The sequence below is a fragment of the Notechis scutatus genome, chromosome 5 (assembly GCF_049901735.1).
Source record: "Notechis scutatus isolate UNSWTSFEM ecotype Mainland chromosome 5, rNotScu1.2, whole genome shotgun sequence".
In the NCBI taxonomy this organism is placed as follows: domain Eukaryota; kingdom Metazoa; phylum Chordata; class Lepidosauria; order Squamata; family Elapidae; genus Notechis; species Notechis scutatus.
The window spans coordinates 61,531,975-61,551,859 of record NC_142013.1 but is presented as its reverse complement, the minus strand read 5'-3'; the positions used below and the strand labels follow the sequence as shown (position 1 = coordinate 61,551,859).

The window sequence follows — 19,885 nt, the reverse complement described above, 5'->3', positions numbered from 1 at the left end:
ACAATTGTTAAATTGCTATTTTTAAGCAAAAAAAAAACCCTTTTTCAGCTTTTAGATATGACCAGTACAAATGGGCCATATGTCAACTGTCCAACTACTGAATCCAAAACGGGCTAACACTCCCAAGTCTTTGGGAGACTTGAATTCCCAAAAGTAAACTTTATTGGATACTCCATATTGATACTGAAGAAATGCTTGCCTAGTTAAACAATAGCTTCCCCTTTCTCCCCACCCCCTGGATGATCACATTGTTCAATTCTGAGACAACCTTTTGTTATGGAAAATAGCCCATCTCTTTCTTAAGCACCACCAGCAGCAACCTTGATGACTTCCATGCTCTCATGATATCTGCATACATTCTCCTCATTCCATTTCCCCCTTCCTTCCCCCCAGTTCATTGGCAAATTGAAAAGCATTTAAGGTTTGAAAAAAGCAAAGCAATTCTTTCGGGAAATCTTCTAAATGGAAAGTGTAGAACAGGTTCTGCTGATTTAGATGGAGGCATAAATGTCTATGAAATTCCAAGGTGTGGGGCTTAAATTACTGGAGAAGGCAATCAGATGCCTGCCAGATATTATATAGAGATCCTTCACTGCTATTTGGATATGTTTAAAAGGTGTGGAACTCCAAAACTTCCAGAGAATATCATGTTGTCTAATAATCCTAGGCAAATTGATAGAAAATAATAAATAGAATGTCAACTAAGTGACCTTAGGCTAGCCTCTCTCTCAACCAACCTATTTCACAGAGTTGTTGTCTTGATGAAAATAGGAAGAAGTATTATGTTTGCTTGCTGCCTTGAGTTTTTTTTAACTAACAAAATGCTAGAGTGACTTACAAAGAGCCTAAATTTCATTTTTCTGATTTTTTATATTTTATAGCACAATGATTGTCAAGGTTCTGACAGATTCCCTAATTAAATCATGAATCTCAAGCCAAGCTTCAAAAGAAATCCAGTTATTTATTATGAACTTCATGCTGGCACGGACCAGGTGTAGCCAACTCTGACCTCAGTTAATTCACGCTTTGCCTCTGACCCTGTTTCTCTCTCCCCTCAATATGTGTCATAAGTCACATTCCCCAGCAAAGCAATTTTGTGGTTTGTAAAAGTCACTCCCTCCAGTCACTGTGAGTTTCTGTGGAGACGACCTCAGCATATCCGTTGGAATGTGCCTTGTTTTGACTGAGATGCCAGCTCCTTGATGCAGCTACGAAGTTTGCTTTCCCATCCCCCTTGTCTATGGCAACTCGAGGGAAGATCAGGGATGCTTTGCAAATTGACAATGATCATTTGAAATACATTTCTAATAACATTCTTAAAAGTGTCCAAACAGAAATTGAAGAAAACTATGAATTTAGAAAGAAATGAGAGAAACAGGAAAACAGTACAAGGCTATTGTATCTTTTTTGCTGATTACAGGAATGAACTATATTAATCAACAAGGCAGGAAGAAGGAATTAATAATTTGAAACTTTGTTACTGATCAAATAGTCTTCTTTGCCAGGTATCCTTTTCCTCTTTCCAGGTGTCCATCTATAAATGAAATATTATTTTTTACATGCATGAGTGAGTTTCTTCTTTCTATGTTTGAACTGTAAGTACTTTTAATTTTATTGAATGTTAAAGATGGATTAATTTATAATAAACTACATGTTTCTAGATTTCCTCCTAAAATATATGGTACTTACACTAGGTTTGACAGAGTTAATTTTTGTCTTCAAAGAAATAGCCATTGTAAAGCCTCCTGGGGTGAAAGCTTTCGAAACAAGCAAAAGTACAGCTTCAGCAGGATACAGGAAACAGCTAGTAAATTCCATAGTAACTTTTACTTGGCTCCTGCATTGGTGAGTAATAAGATATTTTCTAATGCAATTATGGCTGGCAAAGTGCAATAGTTTTATACATCTGATACTGAATATCTTTTGCTAACACAAACTGAAAGGTAAATCTTGACTTCTTGTGATTTTATGCATATATCCATGAAGTTGTCTAAGCAGCGCTATAAGAAGGGGTTGTCCATGGCTACATTGCAGGACATCTTTTTACTTCCAGATTTAACCTACATCTCTGATATTTCCTGGAACCTAAGAAGGTCCAGACTGACTTTGCCTAGACTGCGCTAGTCAAATCTACAAAGTCATTATTTCACAATGAAATTTTCAGAAAATTAATAAATCTCTAGTGGATAAATTAGGATTTTTACACTCTGGTATATTTCCTTTCACTATCAAGAAAGCACTCTGGAAAAAAAACTACCAATGGCTGTTTTCTATCCAGACCCACAGACCTGCAAATGTCATTTTACATTATGCCAGCTCTAATGGCAACGATCATGCACCAGTCACAGAGCAAAGTTAATTAGCCATCTGTTATATGGCACACATATCATCATACTTTAAGGTTTCTAGAATCCAGTCTAAATTTTTAAAAGCCTTGTTGTGAGTCCCCAAGTACATCTTCAACTTTTTATTTCTGGAAAAATCTTTACAGTTTAAGAACTCTGATGCCTCAAATGGCTTTAATTAATATTTACTGATTATTCCCTATCCACTAATCTTACAGAATAATTATTTATCTGTATTGGAGAAAGTCACATATTTGGATATAAAATACTATGGTCTATGTAACCCTACTCAAGCTTCACTGGCTCTGATGCAATGGGTTCTCAGGAAAGATATTTAGAGAAACCTGAGCACAAATACCTTTTGGTAAGGGATGAGTTTAATTGGAAGATTGTTTTGCAATTGTCTATTTAGCCATTAGTCTATGTCCATCTCACAAAAAAAGCTTTCACATTTACCAAGTGCTCTCCTCTCCATGTTACTGGAAAAAATATTGAGTAACACTTCTGGGCACAAGGACCTATTTCCTTGCCCCAAAAAAGGAGGTACAAACCATTTCACATGTTTTCCTAAATGCTCTTTATATTTGGCCTAATCTGCTAAATCAGAAGGAACGTTTCCTCCTTTTAGCTCACATAACTTCTCTAATGGCCCAAAGATCAGCCAATTTTGCTCACTTAATATTGTACTTGCATTGTTGGCTGTTATATTCAGATATACATCCAATTATACCTAAATTGAGATTTTTTTTTAATACATGTTTTTAATGGATATTTCAGCCTAGACTTTTGGATAGGGTCTACATAACGAATTTGAGGAAATTGTGCATTTTTTTCCAACTAGTGATTTCTAATATTATCTAAATGTTAGTTCATTCTTTCAAATGATAATTAAAAGTGCAATAATTACAAACATTAAAGAACATTGTTTTGATACACACAAATACACAAACACACACACACACACACACACACATATATATATATATATTGCAATTATTGAATTATACATATATACGTATATGTGTGTGTGTGTGTATATATATATATATATATATATATATATATATATATATATATATATATATATATATATATATACACACACACACACACACATACATATACACACACACACACACATATGAATTATACATGCAGACGTGTGTGTGTATATAGTTCAGTAATTGCATAATATGAGGGTTCAGCCCATATAGTGAAAGGTTGAAGTGAGTTATCAAAAAACCCTGCCCCCCGCCAAAGAGGTCTTCATATGTGTCCATCTTATTTCTTTTGTGTATATTTGGTAAGATAACCTGTTGGAGACTGACTCTGAGGGAGAGGAGGAACAGCTAAAAGGGAGTGGAAGTGTGGCTCTGGAGGTTGTGGAGGAGGCTGGGGAAGGGCAGAGGCCAGCTGGGCAGTCAGAGGAGGACCCAGGCCCATCCCCTCTCCATCCTAGAGCATGCAGGGAGAAGAGGATAAGGGAGAGACATGGTCTACTCGGGAAGAGAGGGCCTTGATCCTTTCAAGGGCTGTAGCTGTGACAACTGAATAAGAAGACAGATATACGTATGGGCGAGTGCCGGAAACAAAGTGTGGAAATATCTCTAGTTTATGGTTCCTCTCTAAGTTTGGCATCCTTCCCAGTGTTCTGATATCTGTGGATGTCTTCCAGCCCTTATCTTGCCTGGTTTGTGTTGTTTTTTACTCTTTATAATTTAAACAGCATTTCCTCCTTCTGGTAACTTCTCGTGTGGGAGTTTTTTGTCTCCAGTCAAGGATATTTGGAGCTTGGAAGCAAAGTGAAGGAATAAAAGGGGCGTCACCTGTTTTTTGTGACTGTGTTTATTTTGTATCCCACCCTGGGTCATCACATAACCAATATGAATCTTACAGATATCTTCCAGGCAGGGATGGGATTCAAATTTTTTAACAACTGGTTCTGTGGACTTGGCTTAGTGATCATGTGACTGGGTGGGCATGGCTAAGTGGTCATGTGACTGGGTGGGCCTGGTCATGTCGACATCACTCACGTCGAGGGGCGCTTCTCCTCGCCTGACCTCTTGTGATCATGGGAATGCTGCAACAATCATAAATCACTTTTTTCAGTGCCATTGTAACTTTGAATGGTCACTAAATGAACTGTTGTAAGTCAAGGATTACCTGTACAAAACTACAAAAAGCTTCTTTGTTTGCAAAAAGCTGCCCGAAATACCAGTCATTAGATTAAAAATGCCTGCAAGCCAGAGTTACAAATCAGGCAGGGTCCAGAGCACCTTGAGGAATTAAAATAGTTAAAATGCAATGATAACTATCAGCAGCCAACTTTTGCTCATCAAGTGAAATCCTTTAGCAGAGAGGTCATTTAAGCTCTCCAGAAAGAGCACACCCAGGAGAAGCAATCCTTAGATCCATTTGCACCACTTAAAGACACCAGCTGGTCTCACTCACCTCACAAGATATCCCAAGGAAATCATCCAGATTTAAGGAAAGGTCACATGCCCTCCCAGAAAGGCAGTAAAAAAAAAATCAGTGCCAAGCTTGCATCCTGCCTCTTTGAAGTACACCCCAAAAGGACAGTGCCAGGAACCACTAAAGCAGCGAAGGAAGACCCCCATCCCAGATAGAAAAAGAAACCATGAGGCAGGAAAAATTCAAACACAATACAAATAATTAAATCACAACAGAAGCTGTTGCTTGTTAAACCAATTACCAGAACAAATAGACACAGGAACTAGCCAGATTTCTCAACCCAGTTTCTTTTCAGGAACAGAGATTAACCTTTTTCCTTCCAAACAAAGCTAAATAGGGAAAATTATCCCATCAATAAACACAGGATTAAATGTCACCAAGCACTTCACCAAAAAGGGTATGTAAACTCACATTTGAATGTCAATCTTTCCAGCTAGCCAAGAAGCCTTGCTGAATGTCACTCATCTTGGTTCCTTGTCTTTCCAACAGCTCTGCTTCATTATTCAATTATTTCTTCAAAGTGCTGATCCCAGCTGGAAAAACTCCAACAGGGGAGTATTTCCTCCCAACAGCAGTGTAAAAAGCTTAAAGCAACCCTTCCCCTTTAAGAAAGTACCAGCAAAGAAAAAAAACCCTCTGGAGTCTAGGCTTATTCCCAAGAATGTAATAAGGGTTAATGGAGAGGCAGTTTCTGTAAGCAGGCAATAAAGATTACTCTAGAAACAACACCAGAATGTTTCCTTCCTGCCTTCCTTACAGGATTAGCCCTGTAAAGCAGCGGTGGGATGCAAATATTTTTACTACCATTTCTGTGGGCATGGTAGGTGGGCATGGCTTCTTTCTTTTTTTGCAGCACCCCCCATGCTCCATTTTCTTGCCTCCTGGGAGTCAGGGAAGCTTCCTGGGAGTCCATTTTTGCTTCCAGGAGGCAAAAAATGGAGCGGGGGGGCACAGCACCCCCCCACATGCCCCTTTTTGCCTCCTGAGCCTCAGGGAAGCCTCCTCGGCAAAGCAGTAATACAGTGTGCGGGATCCTGGCTCAGCTGATAAGTCGGAACAGCTGATCGTTGGGAGAGAAAAAAGAAATACAGGTTTGGCTGAACCGGTAGCTGTTTTTTTACTAGTGGGAACTGTAACATTTTTTACTACTGGTTTGCCCAAACCTGGACGAACTGGTAGAATACCACCACTACTGAAAAGTGGAAAAAAACAAAAGGAGATTTCTTCCAATAACAAGTTCTGAACTGTTTAGAAAGTTAACAATAGGTTCTAGTGAATAGGTGAGAACCGGTAGAATCCCACCCCTGCTTCCAGGCCCCACTAATCCTAGCACATGAGATGCAACTTTATTTTACTATCAAACAGAAAAAAACCCTACAAAATGCAATAAATTCCATTGCATCACCCTAGTCACCATATGTGACTAGGGAAGCATTCTCATTCCCTCTCTGGCAGTAAACCAATCTCAGAAATGATAATAAAATTACTTTTTCTAAAAAAAGAAAGAAAGCCTTATTTTTCTGCTTCAGATAGTCACACTACTTTACAATGGCAAAGGAAATAAAAATACATGGCTGCTAAAAACAAGGAAAACAATTTGAAAAGCAAATTTTTAAAAAGCAAGGAAAACGTAAGTTTGAAGTTTCATTGTTTAAAAGAAGATCTAAAATTTATTTCAAGAAATCTGCCATATATGAATATGAATTCCAAGTCACATAAAACCACACAAGATTTCAACCAATAAACATAAATCAAAGTAAATTAAAAGTTTAATTTCAATTATAAACCAAATGGAACTTTACTTACTTTGGGGGAATTGTAACAGTATTTCCTTTAGACAATGAAAATGTAGAGGATTCTTTTCCTAAAATTGTAGCATTGTATATCAAAGGGTTTATGCTGGGGTTTTTCAACAGTATCTGTTGCAAAAATACAATATTTTCATTTACTGGATCTTTTTACTTTGCTTTTCAGACAGCTCCCAAAAAATTACATAAAACTGTGCATAAAAACTATGTGAATCAGTATTACATTTTTTTATGTCAGTAAATGCAACAGCTGCAAGATAGAGAGAGAGATAGAAAGAGGCAAGCTATATATTATATTCTTTTTTGTAGATGCACTTCATAAAAAAAGACAGTTGTTATTCATATAGGTAAAGGTAAAGGTTTCCCTCGCACATATGTGTTAGTCATTTCCAGCTCTAGGAGGCGGTGCTCATCTCCGTTACAAAGCCAAAGAGCCAGCACTATCCGAAGACGTCTCTGGGTCATGTGGCCGGCATGATTAAACACCAAAGGTGCACGGAATGCTGTTACCTTTACACCAAAGTTATCTCTATTTTTCTATTTGCATTTTTACATGCTTTCGAACTGCTAGGTTGGCATAAGCTGGGACAAGTAATGGGAACTCACTTTGTTACACGGTGCTAGGGATTTAAAATGCTGAATTGCCGACCTTTCTGATCGACAAGCTCAGCGTCTTAGTCACAGAGCTACTGTGTCCCTAATTATTCATATATTACAGATAAAAGAGAAGTTAAAAGATGGTGAGTTGTACTGAGGCTTTAAATTACATTTTTATTAGATGATAGCTCTAGTAACAAAATAGGGACATCCAAAATCACAGATCACTATTAAAATTATGCCCAGTAATCATAAGTATTATGAAAACTGAAGTGCAAAACATCTGGATAACAATGTGAAAACATTTTTCAGATCTGCAGATAATAACCTAATATTTGATATGGCATGACTGCCTATTAAATTCGGAAACCAGACCTCTAGCTATGAATCAATAAGTGCAACTTCCTTTTTCTTCATATTACAGCTTATCTTCCAGTATCTATTTATTTACGAGGCTTCTTGTGTTGAGTAGCTTGCATTTAAGGTCAGTAGTAGCTGGAATTGAGTTAGGGGCATGCGTGCCTAGTTTTGAGTGATCGTGGATTGGATGATATAATACTAATAACGCTTAATTATAAAGGTTCATTTCTTCCAATATTACTAAAAGAAATAGTCAAGCTCACTTTCAATTCTATAAAATTTACTTAAAATCTTAATATACAAATACCTTTCTAAGAATAGTAGCATGGAGTTGGCCAGTAAACTCTAGTGTTTTCTTAGGTAAATACTGAGGAAGACGCTCATATAAATAGACACAAAGCATAAGCATCATGACTGGATTTGGATCGCAAATGTCAGCAGCCTAATTTTACATTAAAAATAAAGCAGTGTAAATTGATACTACACATAAAATCTTTGAAAAAATATTAAGAGACTGCAATTTTACTTATCTTTTTAACTAATGATTTTTCATATTTAAAGCTACTACAAAACAGAAAATAAAACATAGGAACTAGGAGACTATGGAGATTCTCAATCATCCAGGTCATGGTTGTCCCAAAGGTGCTGCTTTTCCAAGAGGCAACTGGACTTTCTAGTTTTTCTTTGAAGACATTTCGCTCCTCATCCAATAAGCTTCTTCAGCTCTGACTGGATGATGGGCAATGGAAGGATCCATTGGTTGGATTTCTTGCTTTCTAGCTAGTCTTTAGATCTTCGGCTCTGCTTTTAAGCACAGCCGAACCTCCCTTAGGGCTAAAGGTTCTATTATTCAGTGGAGATTCATGGCAAGCAAATTTGAGAGACTGAGTTAGCCGAAAGCAGATAGATAGATCACTGAATGATTCTGTGAGCAACTCAATCTGCCTGCCTGCTTTGCCTGATTTTGGGTAAAAGTTGCTCTTTTTTTAAATAAAAAAATTCAATATTTACATACATGGTGTGTTGTGAGTTAATTTTGTGAGTTTGCTTGCTAGTAAATTTTATGTGACAGACTGAGCTAGCCAATGGCAGATAGATGAATGAATCTGTGATTCTGTGAGCAACTCAATCTGCCTGCCTGCTTTGCCTGATTCTGGGTAAAAGTTGCTCTTTTTTATAAAAAAATTCAATATTTATATAAATATTTATAATATTTACATACAAGCCATGCCCAGCCAATCACATGACCACCAAGCCACACCCACAAATTAGGCCATGCCCACAGAACCAGTTAGTGGTCTATGGGATTTAAAATTATGAGTTTGGTGGTCCCGAGGTCCAAAAGGTTGGCGACCCCTGATCTATAACAGATTTTTTGGAACACAACATAGGATAGGGAACCTGTCATACAAATTGTCTATTGCAAATGCTAGCCAAAATAGACTTTCAGTCTTCTAGTCCAGGGGCATCAAACTCATGTCATCATGGCGGTATCACGTTATGTATTGGGACTTTCCCCTTCACTAAACTGGGTGTGAGCATGGCCAACAAAGTGAAATTGTGATTCATCCTAACCTCCTCTAACCATTGCCATATTTTAGTTGGATTTACAACATTGCTGGCATTATTAGTTACTTTTTTGAAAAGCAAATTTCCTATCCACACACATGAAAATCTGATGTTATGGTTAAGATGCAGCCCTAGAAACCAAAAAATATGTAAATTCTAATTCTTCCTTAGTGATGTCAGGTGACTGAAAGATGTTGGATCTATTTCTTTCTCTTAGTCTAGTTGACCTCATAGGGCTATTGTTGTGGTAAGAATATGAGGATTCTTGTACACTGCCTTGATATGACAAATAAAGGCAAAATATAAGTCAAATAAATTGATGCATAATTAATTCATATTTTTGAAATATTACAAACCACCATAAAATTTAAGTTCTTAATGTCTTTTTTATTCTTACAAAAAGTTAAAATAAGCTAGCTGGATAGTTTTCTACCAATATAACTTAATAATTAATTAATTATATTAAACAATATAATTAAATTGTTAACTACCTATGTGCATTATCATACTTTAAAAATAGGAACATAAACTGGTATAACTGAAAGAATATAATTATTCATAGAATATTTGTAATATAGGACCACTTACCACTATATCTATGTCAAGATTTATTGCATGAAAAGCATTCACAAGTAGCAAGGCATTGTGCAAATACTGTTCAGAACTTGTGGGATGAGTGTACATATTCACAAAGTGAGTTGAAATCTGCAACAAAAATGAAAATGAATTTTTTTCTGAGTGAACTTATTGAATAGTTACAGGTGCAGAATAACAGAATAAGAATAACAGAATAACAAGTTGGAAAGGACCTTGGAGGCCTTCAAGCAGGAAACCCTATATCATTTCAGCTAAATTGTCCAAACTCTTGAAAACCTCCTGTGTTGGAGTGCCCACAACTTCTGGAGGCAAGGAGTTCCACTGATAGTTCTAACTGTAGGAAAATGTCTCCTTAGTTCTAGGTTGGGTCTCTCTTTGATTAGTTTCCATCCCTTGCTTCTTGTCCTGCCTTCATGGACTTTGGAGAATAGATTGACCCTCTTTTCTTTGTGTCAGACCCTTAGATATTGGAACACTGCCATTCCAGTATCTAACCCTATTTGACCAATCCTGAATATTATATCTGCTCCTCTCCTATTATTTTTTGAGGAGATAACACATCCATACAGTTTTTTTATACATACATACATACATGTATGTATATATGTATATAAATATATACTCACAGACGAACACAATACAGAAGCCTGATGATGGCAGATGAGATTTTGCCGAATGATGTGGGAATCTCTTCACTGATGGGGGAGGCTTTTATGTTGGATTTGGTGGTTTTTTCCAGGTAGGTGCTGGGGTCAGTATTTAGAGGTTTGTAAACAGGGTCTTGGAGTAGGTTAGATAGTTTGGATTGGTAGTCCAATGTGTTCATCACGACCATGGCGTTGCCTTTGTCTGCTGGGAGAATGATGATGTTGTTGTCTTTCCTCAAGTTGGTGAGTGCTTTTTGTTCTTCTCTGTGTAAGTTGCTTCTGGGTGGACTGCCGGAGCAGAGGACGTTGGTGACTTCGAGTCTGATTTTATTGGCTACATCTGGGTTAATTTTGGTTAGGCTAGCTTCAACTCCGCATATAATGTTTTCGGTGGGGATGTGTTTGGGGGCGACTGCAAAGTTGAATCCCTTGAAAAGGACATTGGTTTCTGCTCTGGTGAGGGTTCTGTCTGATAGACAACCAATTTCCCTTCCTGGATGTCCTAATTTACAAAAAACCCAATGGCTTCCTAGGACACACGGGAAGAAAACACACACCAACCGCTACTAAATGCACAATCCCATCACCACCCTGCACAGATCGAAACGTTGCCAAGATGTTCTCAATCTTACACGGGAAAAGACCCAAACATGCCTGCATACCTGTACCCGTGAAAATCTACGAAAACAAATATATGTGTGTGTGTGTGTGTGTGTGTGTGTGTGTGTGTGTAGGTCTAGGTGTGTTCAGGTCTTTTCCTGTGTAAGATTAAGAGTATCTTGGTGACTTTTCGGCGAGGTCCCACTCGCCATCCTCAGGCTGGTGCTTTTGGCTTTGTGCCAGTGCAAGCAGTGTGTGATCGGAGCTGCCGTCTCTCTATAAATACTGGGGGGGGGGGGTTTGGTGTACTGGGCTGGTTGGCTGCACTGCTGCCTCTTGATTGGTTGATGGAGTTGATGTTGGTATAATGGGTTGTGTGATGGCCTTGTGCGTTTTGTTGTAGAGATATCCTGGATTTTGTGCTGTAATCTCCTGGGTCGTTTGTTTTGTAGTGATCTTTTTTCCATTAGCCTCCCGTGTTTTAACAGCTTGGGTAATGGGTTGTGTGATGGGCTTGTGAGTTCTTTTGTTGTGGTATCCTGGGTCCTGTGTTGTAATCTCCTGGGTTGTTTGTGTTTTGAGCTCTTTTCCATTAGCCTCCTGTGTTGTAACGGCTTGGGTAATGGGTTGTATGATGACCTTGTGAGTTTTATTGCTGTGGTATCCTTGGTCTTGTGCTATGATTTCCTGGGTCGTTTGCTGTGTTGCAACTTATTGAGTTCTTGTGGTGTAATTTCCTGAGTTTTCTGATGTGATATCCTGAGCAGGTGGCTGTGATGTAGCATTCTGGGTTTTGTTCTGGCTTCGAGTTTGGGGTCTGGGTCTGTGTTCTTGGTGTGTGTCAATATATATATATATATCCCTCCCCCCTTCCCTTCAGCTAAATATGAGCCAGCAGTGTGCAGCAGCAGCCAAAACAGCCAATGCAATCCTAAATTGCATTAACAGAGGGATACAATCAAGATCAAGTGAGGTACTAATACCACTCTATAAAGCCTTGTAAGACCACACCTAGAGTAGGGGCCAAGCCATTTTCTAAAGCACCTGTAGGCCAGACAAGGAATAATGGATGGAAACTGAACAAGGAGCGATTCAACTTAGAAATAAGGAGAAATTTTCTGACAGTGAGAACAATCAACCAATGGAACAGCTTGCCTTCAGAAGTTGTGAGAGCTTAATCACTTGAGACTTTCAAGAAGAGATTGAACTGCCATTTATCAGACATGGTGTAGAGTCTCCTACCTGGGCGGCGGCGGGGGGTGGTAGGACTAGATGACCTACAAGGTTCCTTCCAACTCTGTTAATCTGTAACATCTGCAACCTATTCTTTGCAATGGGGATTTTTTTTTGCTATAAACTGGAAGTAAACCCCATTTTCAGCACACACACAAAAGTGAATCAGTAAATCATGGTTACATGAGCCCAGGACACTACAATCAAACAACAACCAGATCCTAAGCATTCAAAATGCAATCATGTGACTCAAGAAAAGCTACATTAGGCAAGAGAGTCTTGAGAACAGCTATGAGGAAGCAGCAGCATTTGCAGCAAGCAAGAAGGCCAACCTCCCTCATGCAGGACCAGGGAGCACTGCTGCCCTGCTGCCTCCTCTTGATCTCCAGACATCCATCAAGACAGAAGTTGGACTCAGAGAAAAAACTGCTTCCTAAAAACTTTCTCCTCCACATTTCCACACACAGCAGTGGCATCCTACACCTTCTCCTTTGCTGGGAGGGTGCACCAGATAGGGAAATACCAACAATGCCTGGAATTGGAAGAACATCTCCTTTGGCATGCTGTGCACATGCACACGTACACATACTCTCTCTCTCTCTCACACACACACACCATTCCAAGCTTGTAGACTTTTATCCACATCTGAGTTTACAAACTGCCAATTATGCCTGGGCTTCGGGAGAAGGCCCTCTCCTTCCTATGTGAATAAAAGTCCCAAAACTTGGAATGTGTGCATGTATGTGCATGCATGCAATTGGCTGCCAGCAGTTTGAGGAGGTGAGGAGCTTGTGGGGCACCAAATTGTCCCCACATCAAGTTAGCTGGTACGATTTGTTCCATCCTGACGCAGAGGTCCTGAGTCAACCACACCCAGTGAACAGTGTCAAGCTGGCCAAACTCACTCAGTTGGCCAAACTCACTCAGTTGACCATGCCCAGTGAGCGGTATCAAGCTGGTCACACCAATCCAGTCACACCAACCCAGTCAGCCACACCACCCAGTCGCCACGCCCCCCTGGCCCCGAGATCAAGCACAGCCCTGATGTGGCCCTCAATGAAATCATGTTTGACACCCCTGTTTTAGAGTGAGGTTGCATCAAATTGAATAAAATAAATATCTCTAAAGATAAAGATTCAATATTGGAGTGAGAGTCTCAGATAAAAGAGAAGATTTGACAGTGAGTTTTGAGCATAGTTTAAAAAATAAAATACTCAGGAGACATAAAATGTACAATCCAAAATGATAACCATATTAAATAACTAATAGTCATAATTAAATTTGTTTTTTGTTTGGTTCAAGCTTCATAAAAGTACATTAGCTTTTTCCATTAATATGTTAAAATGTATTTTAAATAAACATAAAATAACATTTCTATCAAAAAGGTTTAAAAATCTTTCTTACCAAATAGGGACAATAGCTTGCCACTTGTGCAGCAAGGACAAGGCCATCATGAAGATCTCTATCGAAGTTAACTATCCATCTTTTTGGAGGTATGTCCCCTATTTAAATGAGATTTTAGAATTTCACAATACAAAATTTGTGGACTTATAAAACTGCTGGGTTTGTTCTTTATAGGAAATGCAATGTATCTGGTAAACCTGACTTTTCTTAGAACTATTAAAAATTATCACTCCTTCATTGAATTATATTATTAGGCTTTCAACATCTCCATAAATTTTTTTATTAAATTTCCAAATTTTAAAAAACATAAAACAAAATTGTATACATTGTTATCAACATCAAGACATCTTTTGCATTTCCTCACATTTTTCAGTATATGTATTTACTTATTCCTTTACCATTACATCTTACTCTTACTATAAATCATTATCTTTTATCCTTACATCTCAATCTTCTCCATGGTATATTTACATATTTACATATTCCCTCATTCTAATTGCCATTTTCTTTTCTTTTTATTTCTAAACCACTCATACCAGGCATCCCAGGCCCTATAATAAATTGAATCTTCTCTGTCTTTTATTTTCATCATTAGCCTGTCCATCTCTATACAATCTATTATTTTTTTTAATAACCATGCCTTCTGGTGGAACCCTTTTTTCCTTCCAGAGTTGTCCGTACGAAATCCTTGCAGCTGTTAATATATGTAACATAATATATTTATGTTTTATTGCATTTTTGTGTTATTATATCTAATAAAAAAGTTTCCGGATTAAATTCAATTTTCTGATTCGTGATTTCTTCTATCCATTGTCTAATCGTATTCCAATTTTTTTTCACTTCCTGGCATGTCCACCAGGTATGAAAATAAGTGCCTTTTTCTTTTCCACAGATCCAACAATTTGGGTCTGAATTAAACATTTTTGCCAATCTAGTGGGAGGAAGATGCCATCTGTAGAACATTTTTTATTGATTTTCCTTGTATGCTGTGGATGTAATTAGTTTGTAATTTGATCCCCACATTATCTCCCAATTTTCCAGGTCTATATTATGGCCAACATTTTTCGCCCATACCACCATCGTCTCTTTGACCACTTCCTCTTCCATTTTAAAATCTAGTAGAAAGTTATATATTCTTGAAATCATTTTCTTTTCCATTTCTTGTAGAATTTTATCTAATTGATGCTTTTCCATGTAGAAACCAAATTGTTCTTTGTCCTTCTGATATCTCGCCTGGATTTGCATGTATGGCCACCAATCTATCTTTATATTTTGTTGCTGTAATTCTTGTCTCATTTTTAATCTTCCTTGTGTGTCTAATAGGTTTTTATGATTCCTCTTTTTTCCCAGATCCGTTGCGTTTGGGTATATTTGTGCTTCCATAGTTGACAACCAGTTCGGTATTTTAGTATAATGATTCTTTATAATCTTGTTCCATGTCCGAATTAATGAATCTCTAATCATGTGTCTCTGAAAATATGCATGCTGTTTACATTTCCCATCCCATAGGAAACTATGCCACCCTCTCTGCAAGTCGTGACCCTCTATCGACAATACTCTTCTATTTTCCAGGTTGATCCAATTGTTAATCCATACCATAGCCGCAGCCTGATAATACATTTCCTAGTCAGGGAGTCCAAAGCCACCCCTTTCTCTTTTGTCCTGTAACAATTTCATTTTTATCCTAGCTTTTTTCCCATCCCAAACAAATTTACTTATTATTCGATCTAATTCTCTAAAAAAAAGTTTTATCCAATCTTATTGGTACAGTTTGAAAAAGATATAGTATTTTTGGTAGAGTAAGACATTTTAATTGCCGCAATTTTCCCCAGTAGTGATAGCTGTAATTTCCCCCACGTTTCCAATTCTTTTTGGATTTGTATTATTAATTTATCATAGTTATCTTTTTTAATTGAAGAGCATCTTGCTGTTAACCAAATGCCTAAATATTTTACCTTTTTTATACTTTGCATTCCCAATTTTCCTTCTAATTCTTTTTTTGCTTATCTTTTAAATTTTTAGTCAATAATTTTGTTTTGTTTTTATTAATCTTAAGGCCTGCGACCTTGCCAAATTCCTCTATTTCCTTTATTAATTTTACTCCCGTATCCTCTGGATCTTCCAGAAAAAAATACTATATCATCGGCAAATGCCTGTACCTTATAATGTTCCTTTTTAATTGAAGCCCCTTTGATTTCTACATTTTTCCTAACATTTTCCAATAAGTTTTCTAAGGTAAGAATAAAGAGAAGGGATGACAGTGGGCATCCCTGCCTTACTCTCTTGTTGATCTTAATCCGTTCTGCTACCATTAATTATTACACTGGCTGTCTGTGTCGTATAAATTGTCAAAATCAATTTAATAAATTTATTGCCAAATTGCATGCTTTTTAATTGTTGTATTATAAGCTGCCAATTAACATTGTCAAATGCCTTTTGTGCATTGAGGAAGACCATTGCCAATTGTTTTCCTGGGTTTGCTTCATAATATACTATTATATTCAATACCATTCTAGTATTACTTTTAATTTGTCTATTCAGTAAGAATCTGTTTTGGTCACTATGAATGATCTGATTAAGGGTTTTTTTTCAATCTTTCTGCCATTATGGACATAAATATTTTATAATCAACATTTAAAAGGGATATGGGCCTGTAATTTTGAATTAATTGATGGTCCGAATCTTCTTTTGGGATCAATGTTATGTATGTCTCCCCCCATGACTTAGGTAATTTTGCTGTTGTCAGTATCTCATTATAGAGTTCTAATAATTGCATTTCTAATTTTCTAATATTTTAATATTGTTGTATGACCATAGCTGAATATTGCAATAAATATAATTAAATTGTATATATAAGATCAAAAATATGAAAAAGATAAAATATTTTATTCAAATCAAGCAAAACAAAATAAAAACAATAGAATATAGTTCATAATGGGTCCAACAGGTTAGTCATGTTAAGGGTCCTGTCAGCTAGCAGAGACCAAGAGTCATGCTTTCTTCACCATAACTCTACCCTCTGGAACATTCTCCCTCAGAGATTAAGATGACTCCAATCTTATTGGCCTTTCATAAACTCTTGAAAACTTGGTTATGTGTGTGAATCTGAGATCCTGAATGTGCAAACGTCTCTATTTCCTGGCTCTATTGATATCTATGTTGAAAGTCTTTCTCAGCTGAATGTTCTCAGTCATCCAGGTCATGGCTAACCCAAAGATGCTGTTAAAAAGACAACTGGATTTTCTTGAACTTTCTTGAAGTCATTTCACTTTTCATCTGGGAGTGCTTTGGGGGTGATATTTCTCTGCGGACCACCAAAATTTTTTTTGCAGACCACCAGTGGTCCCCAGCCCACTGGTTGGTGACCACTGTCTTAGGAGGCTGCCAGTCCAACACAGCTTTCACTTTTCCAGGATCCATTTCAATTCCCTGGTTTGCCACTCGGGAGCCCAGATAGTCGAGGGAAGTCCTATGAAACTCGCATTTTGACAGCTTTGCATAGAGTTTCGCAGCTAAAACTTTTTCAACACTTGCTTCATGAGTTTCACATGTTCTTCCAAAGTTTCACTGAATATAAGAATATCATTCAGGTAAACCAGGACCCCTTTATACATTTGTAATAAGCTTCTCTCAGATCTAGCTTGGTAAATACCTTGCCTTTTGACAAGTGGTTTAGCAAGTCTTTCATGGGGGTAGAGGAGTACGTGTTTTGCACACACACTGCATTTATCCCCCTAAAATCAACACATAAATACCCCCCCCCATCTTTCTTTTCTTTGAACAGTACAGGGGCTGCTACTTTAGATTTCGCTGATGCAATGAAGCCTCTAGCCAAGTTGGCGTCAATGTACTTCCTCAGTTCAGTCGTTTTTGCAGGCATCATGGAGTACATTTTGGGTTTTGGCTGTTTCGCTTGGGGTTCTATCTCAAAGGCGCAGTCTGTTCATTTGTGTGGGGGGGAGGATATTGCATTCCTCTTCACTGAATACTTCAGCCAAGTCTCTGTGTTCTTTAGGAACAGGGGGCTCTCCTGCCAACGCCTCTAAAGCAGCGGCTGATGGTTCTGGTGGCAGGACTGGATTAACTAGCAGTTGCTTGCCAGGAGGGACTAGTGGTAGTGGTCCAACTCCAATTATAATCTTCTGGTACCCATCTTCCCATTTAATGATAGGGGCCCATTTATCCAGCTAGGTAAGACCTAATATCACTGATTCTGACATCTTGGGAGCTACTACAAAATGTATGAACTCATGATGCCTCCCCATCTCTAATCTGACAAGCCCTGTGACTTGTGTTGCTGGGATTCCACCCCTTAAAGTCCCGTCAACCTGTTCGAACCTAATTGGGTTCTTAAGGGATTTCATTTTTATCCCTAGTTGCTCAATGATGGGTAGTCCAATTAGGCATCTGGTACAGCCTGTATCTATCACTGCTTCCAAATCCCCTTGGCTCCACAGTTTGTGGCACTGTCAGTTTTACTTTAACAGTAAAGTGGGGGGGGGATGGTTGCACACACCATTGATCCTCTTCTTTGCTAGCCTCTCCTGGAGAAACTTCTGTTGCAGTGCTGGAAATGGTGGCACTGTACCCACCACTGACTAGGATAAAAGCCCCAGCCAGGAGGGACAGATTTGGCAGGAGGCAGCATAAAAGCTGGCTGGCGAGGTGGGACAACAGGAGGCAATGGCATCCCAAATGCAGGTGGCATTTGTCGTCTCCTCCTGCAGCTTGGACCTGATGTGCTGGATTGATCCCTCTGCCATCTCTGGCTGAGTAGAAAGGTTCCACTGGTTCCACTGACAAGTTCTGGATCAGAAAAGGTGAACATTGGTTGCATTAGGCTCAGCTGAGCCGGTTGGGTGCTTGGGATGTAACTTCCTACTTCAAGCCCCTTAAATCACTCCAGGAGACCTGTCAATGACTGGTTCTGAGAAGGAGGCAACAGGTTGCAGTCCCGAGAGCCATCAGACCCTGGGGTTCTCACTTCTCTTCATTCTGGACCATGGGTGGCTTTCATTGGGCTGGAGTCTGAACGGTATTCAGGCAGCTTTTCCTCAGGTTCCATCTTAGGAATTGGATCAGACTGGCAACTTTTCCAGGAATCTGTTTCCTTGGGCCGAGCACCTAGCCTTTGTGCCATCTCTGCAGCTTCAATAGTTCACAACATATCCTCATAGGGAGAATACAGGGTCTTGATGAGTTCCCCGGTGTCCGTTCCTATGGCTCCTTCTGCAATCTCCTTTTTTTTCTCCATCTTCTCTGAGTCTTCACACTGTCTGAGTGACAGGTTGGTGCTTGAGGCTCAGGACCCCAGACAGCCCCTATAGGGGTGCTGCTTGATGATTTAGGGATCTTGGTTAATGTCAGCATTCCAGAAAAACAAACTCCAATAGCAAAACTCTGAATCAGGCATTTTCCTCAAAGTTCCATTTTATTTGAACTGTCATACTGGCACATCTGGGAAAACCCAAATCTGAAAGTTCCGGGTTTTCCTCCAATAATTAAAAATTATAAATCCATCCCTTGCACACATCACTCCATCACATGGCCCAATCACTATCCATTCCAACTTGAGGAATCCCTTCAACCACTCCTCATCCAGGTGCAGAAATAACATGACTTGACTCTGAAGAAGAACGCTATTATGTCTAACTACATACACTCTATAAAATCCCCCCTCCCAAATTCCCAAGCTCAAGAATATGGGAGCGTGGAAGCTTCTGGTGCTAATATGGCTTCCAAAGCTGACACCTGTACAAATACAGGGCAATATTAAATATTCCATTTATTCTAAAAGGAGGCATGCAGGATATATCTGTCTGTCTATACATGTATTGTAGATAATAATTAGAAACCATGGAAATTAATCATATGTTTGTATCATTAAATATATAGTACTTCTAAAAAGATTTATGTTATTATGTATACATATCTATGTTTGAACATTTGTATACAGTACCTGATAAAATTGTTTAATGCATTTGAATTATGCAGATTTACTTATCTAATAAATAAAACTGTATTCTATTATGTAAATGAAATAATATTTTCAATTTACTAATGAATAGTTAGGTTGACTAGATTTACCTCTGCTTCAGTGTGTACTTTTAAAAATATCGTCAATCACTTGCTCTTTTTATGAATATATAACTAGGAAATCTAATTAAAATTCCCCATATATCTTGACTGAAAATTATGTTAAGTGCTTCAATAATTAATATAGCTCATATTTATCAAGTAACAATGTATAAGC

General features: G+C 38.2%; 1 protein-coding gene across 1 annotated transcript in view; it reads right to left on the bottom strand.

The window, feature by feature from the left end:
* The window catches only part of CFAP47 (cilia and flagella associated protein 47), a 245,919-nt gene that overhangs the window by 40,979 nt on the left and 185,055 nt on the right, over nucleotides 1–19,885 (bottom strand). The window contains exons 34-38 of the mRNA XM_087966888.1: nucleotides 13,633–13,730; nucleotides 9,740–9,856; nucleotides 7,890–8,024; nucleotides 6,624–6,736; nucleotides 1,690–1,837 (exon numbers count right to left, since the gene is read on the bottom strand). Of these exons, the coding sequence (XP_087823014.1) occupies nucleotides 1,690–1,837; nucleotides 6,624–6,736; nucleotides 7,890–8,024; nucleotides 9,740–9,856; nucleotides 13,633–13,730 (611 nt within the window). The remainder of the gene's footprint in view (nucleotides 1–1,689; nucleotides 1,838–6,623; nucleotides 6,737–7,889; nucleotides 8,025–9,739; nucleotides 9,857–13,632; nucleotides 13,731–19,885) is intronic.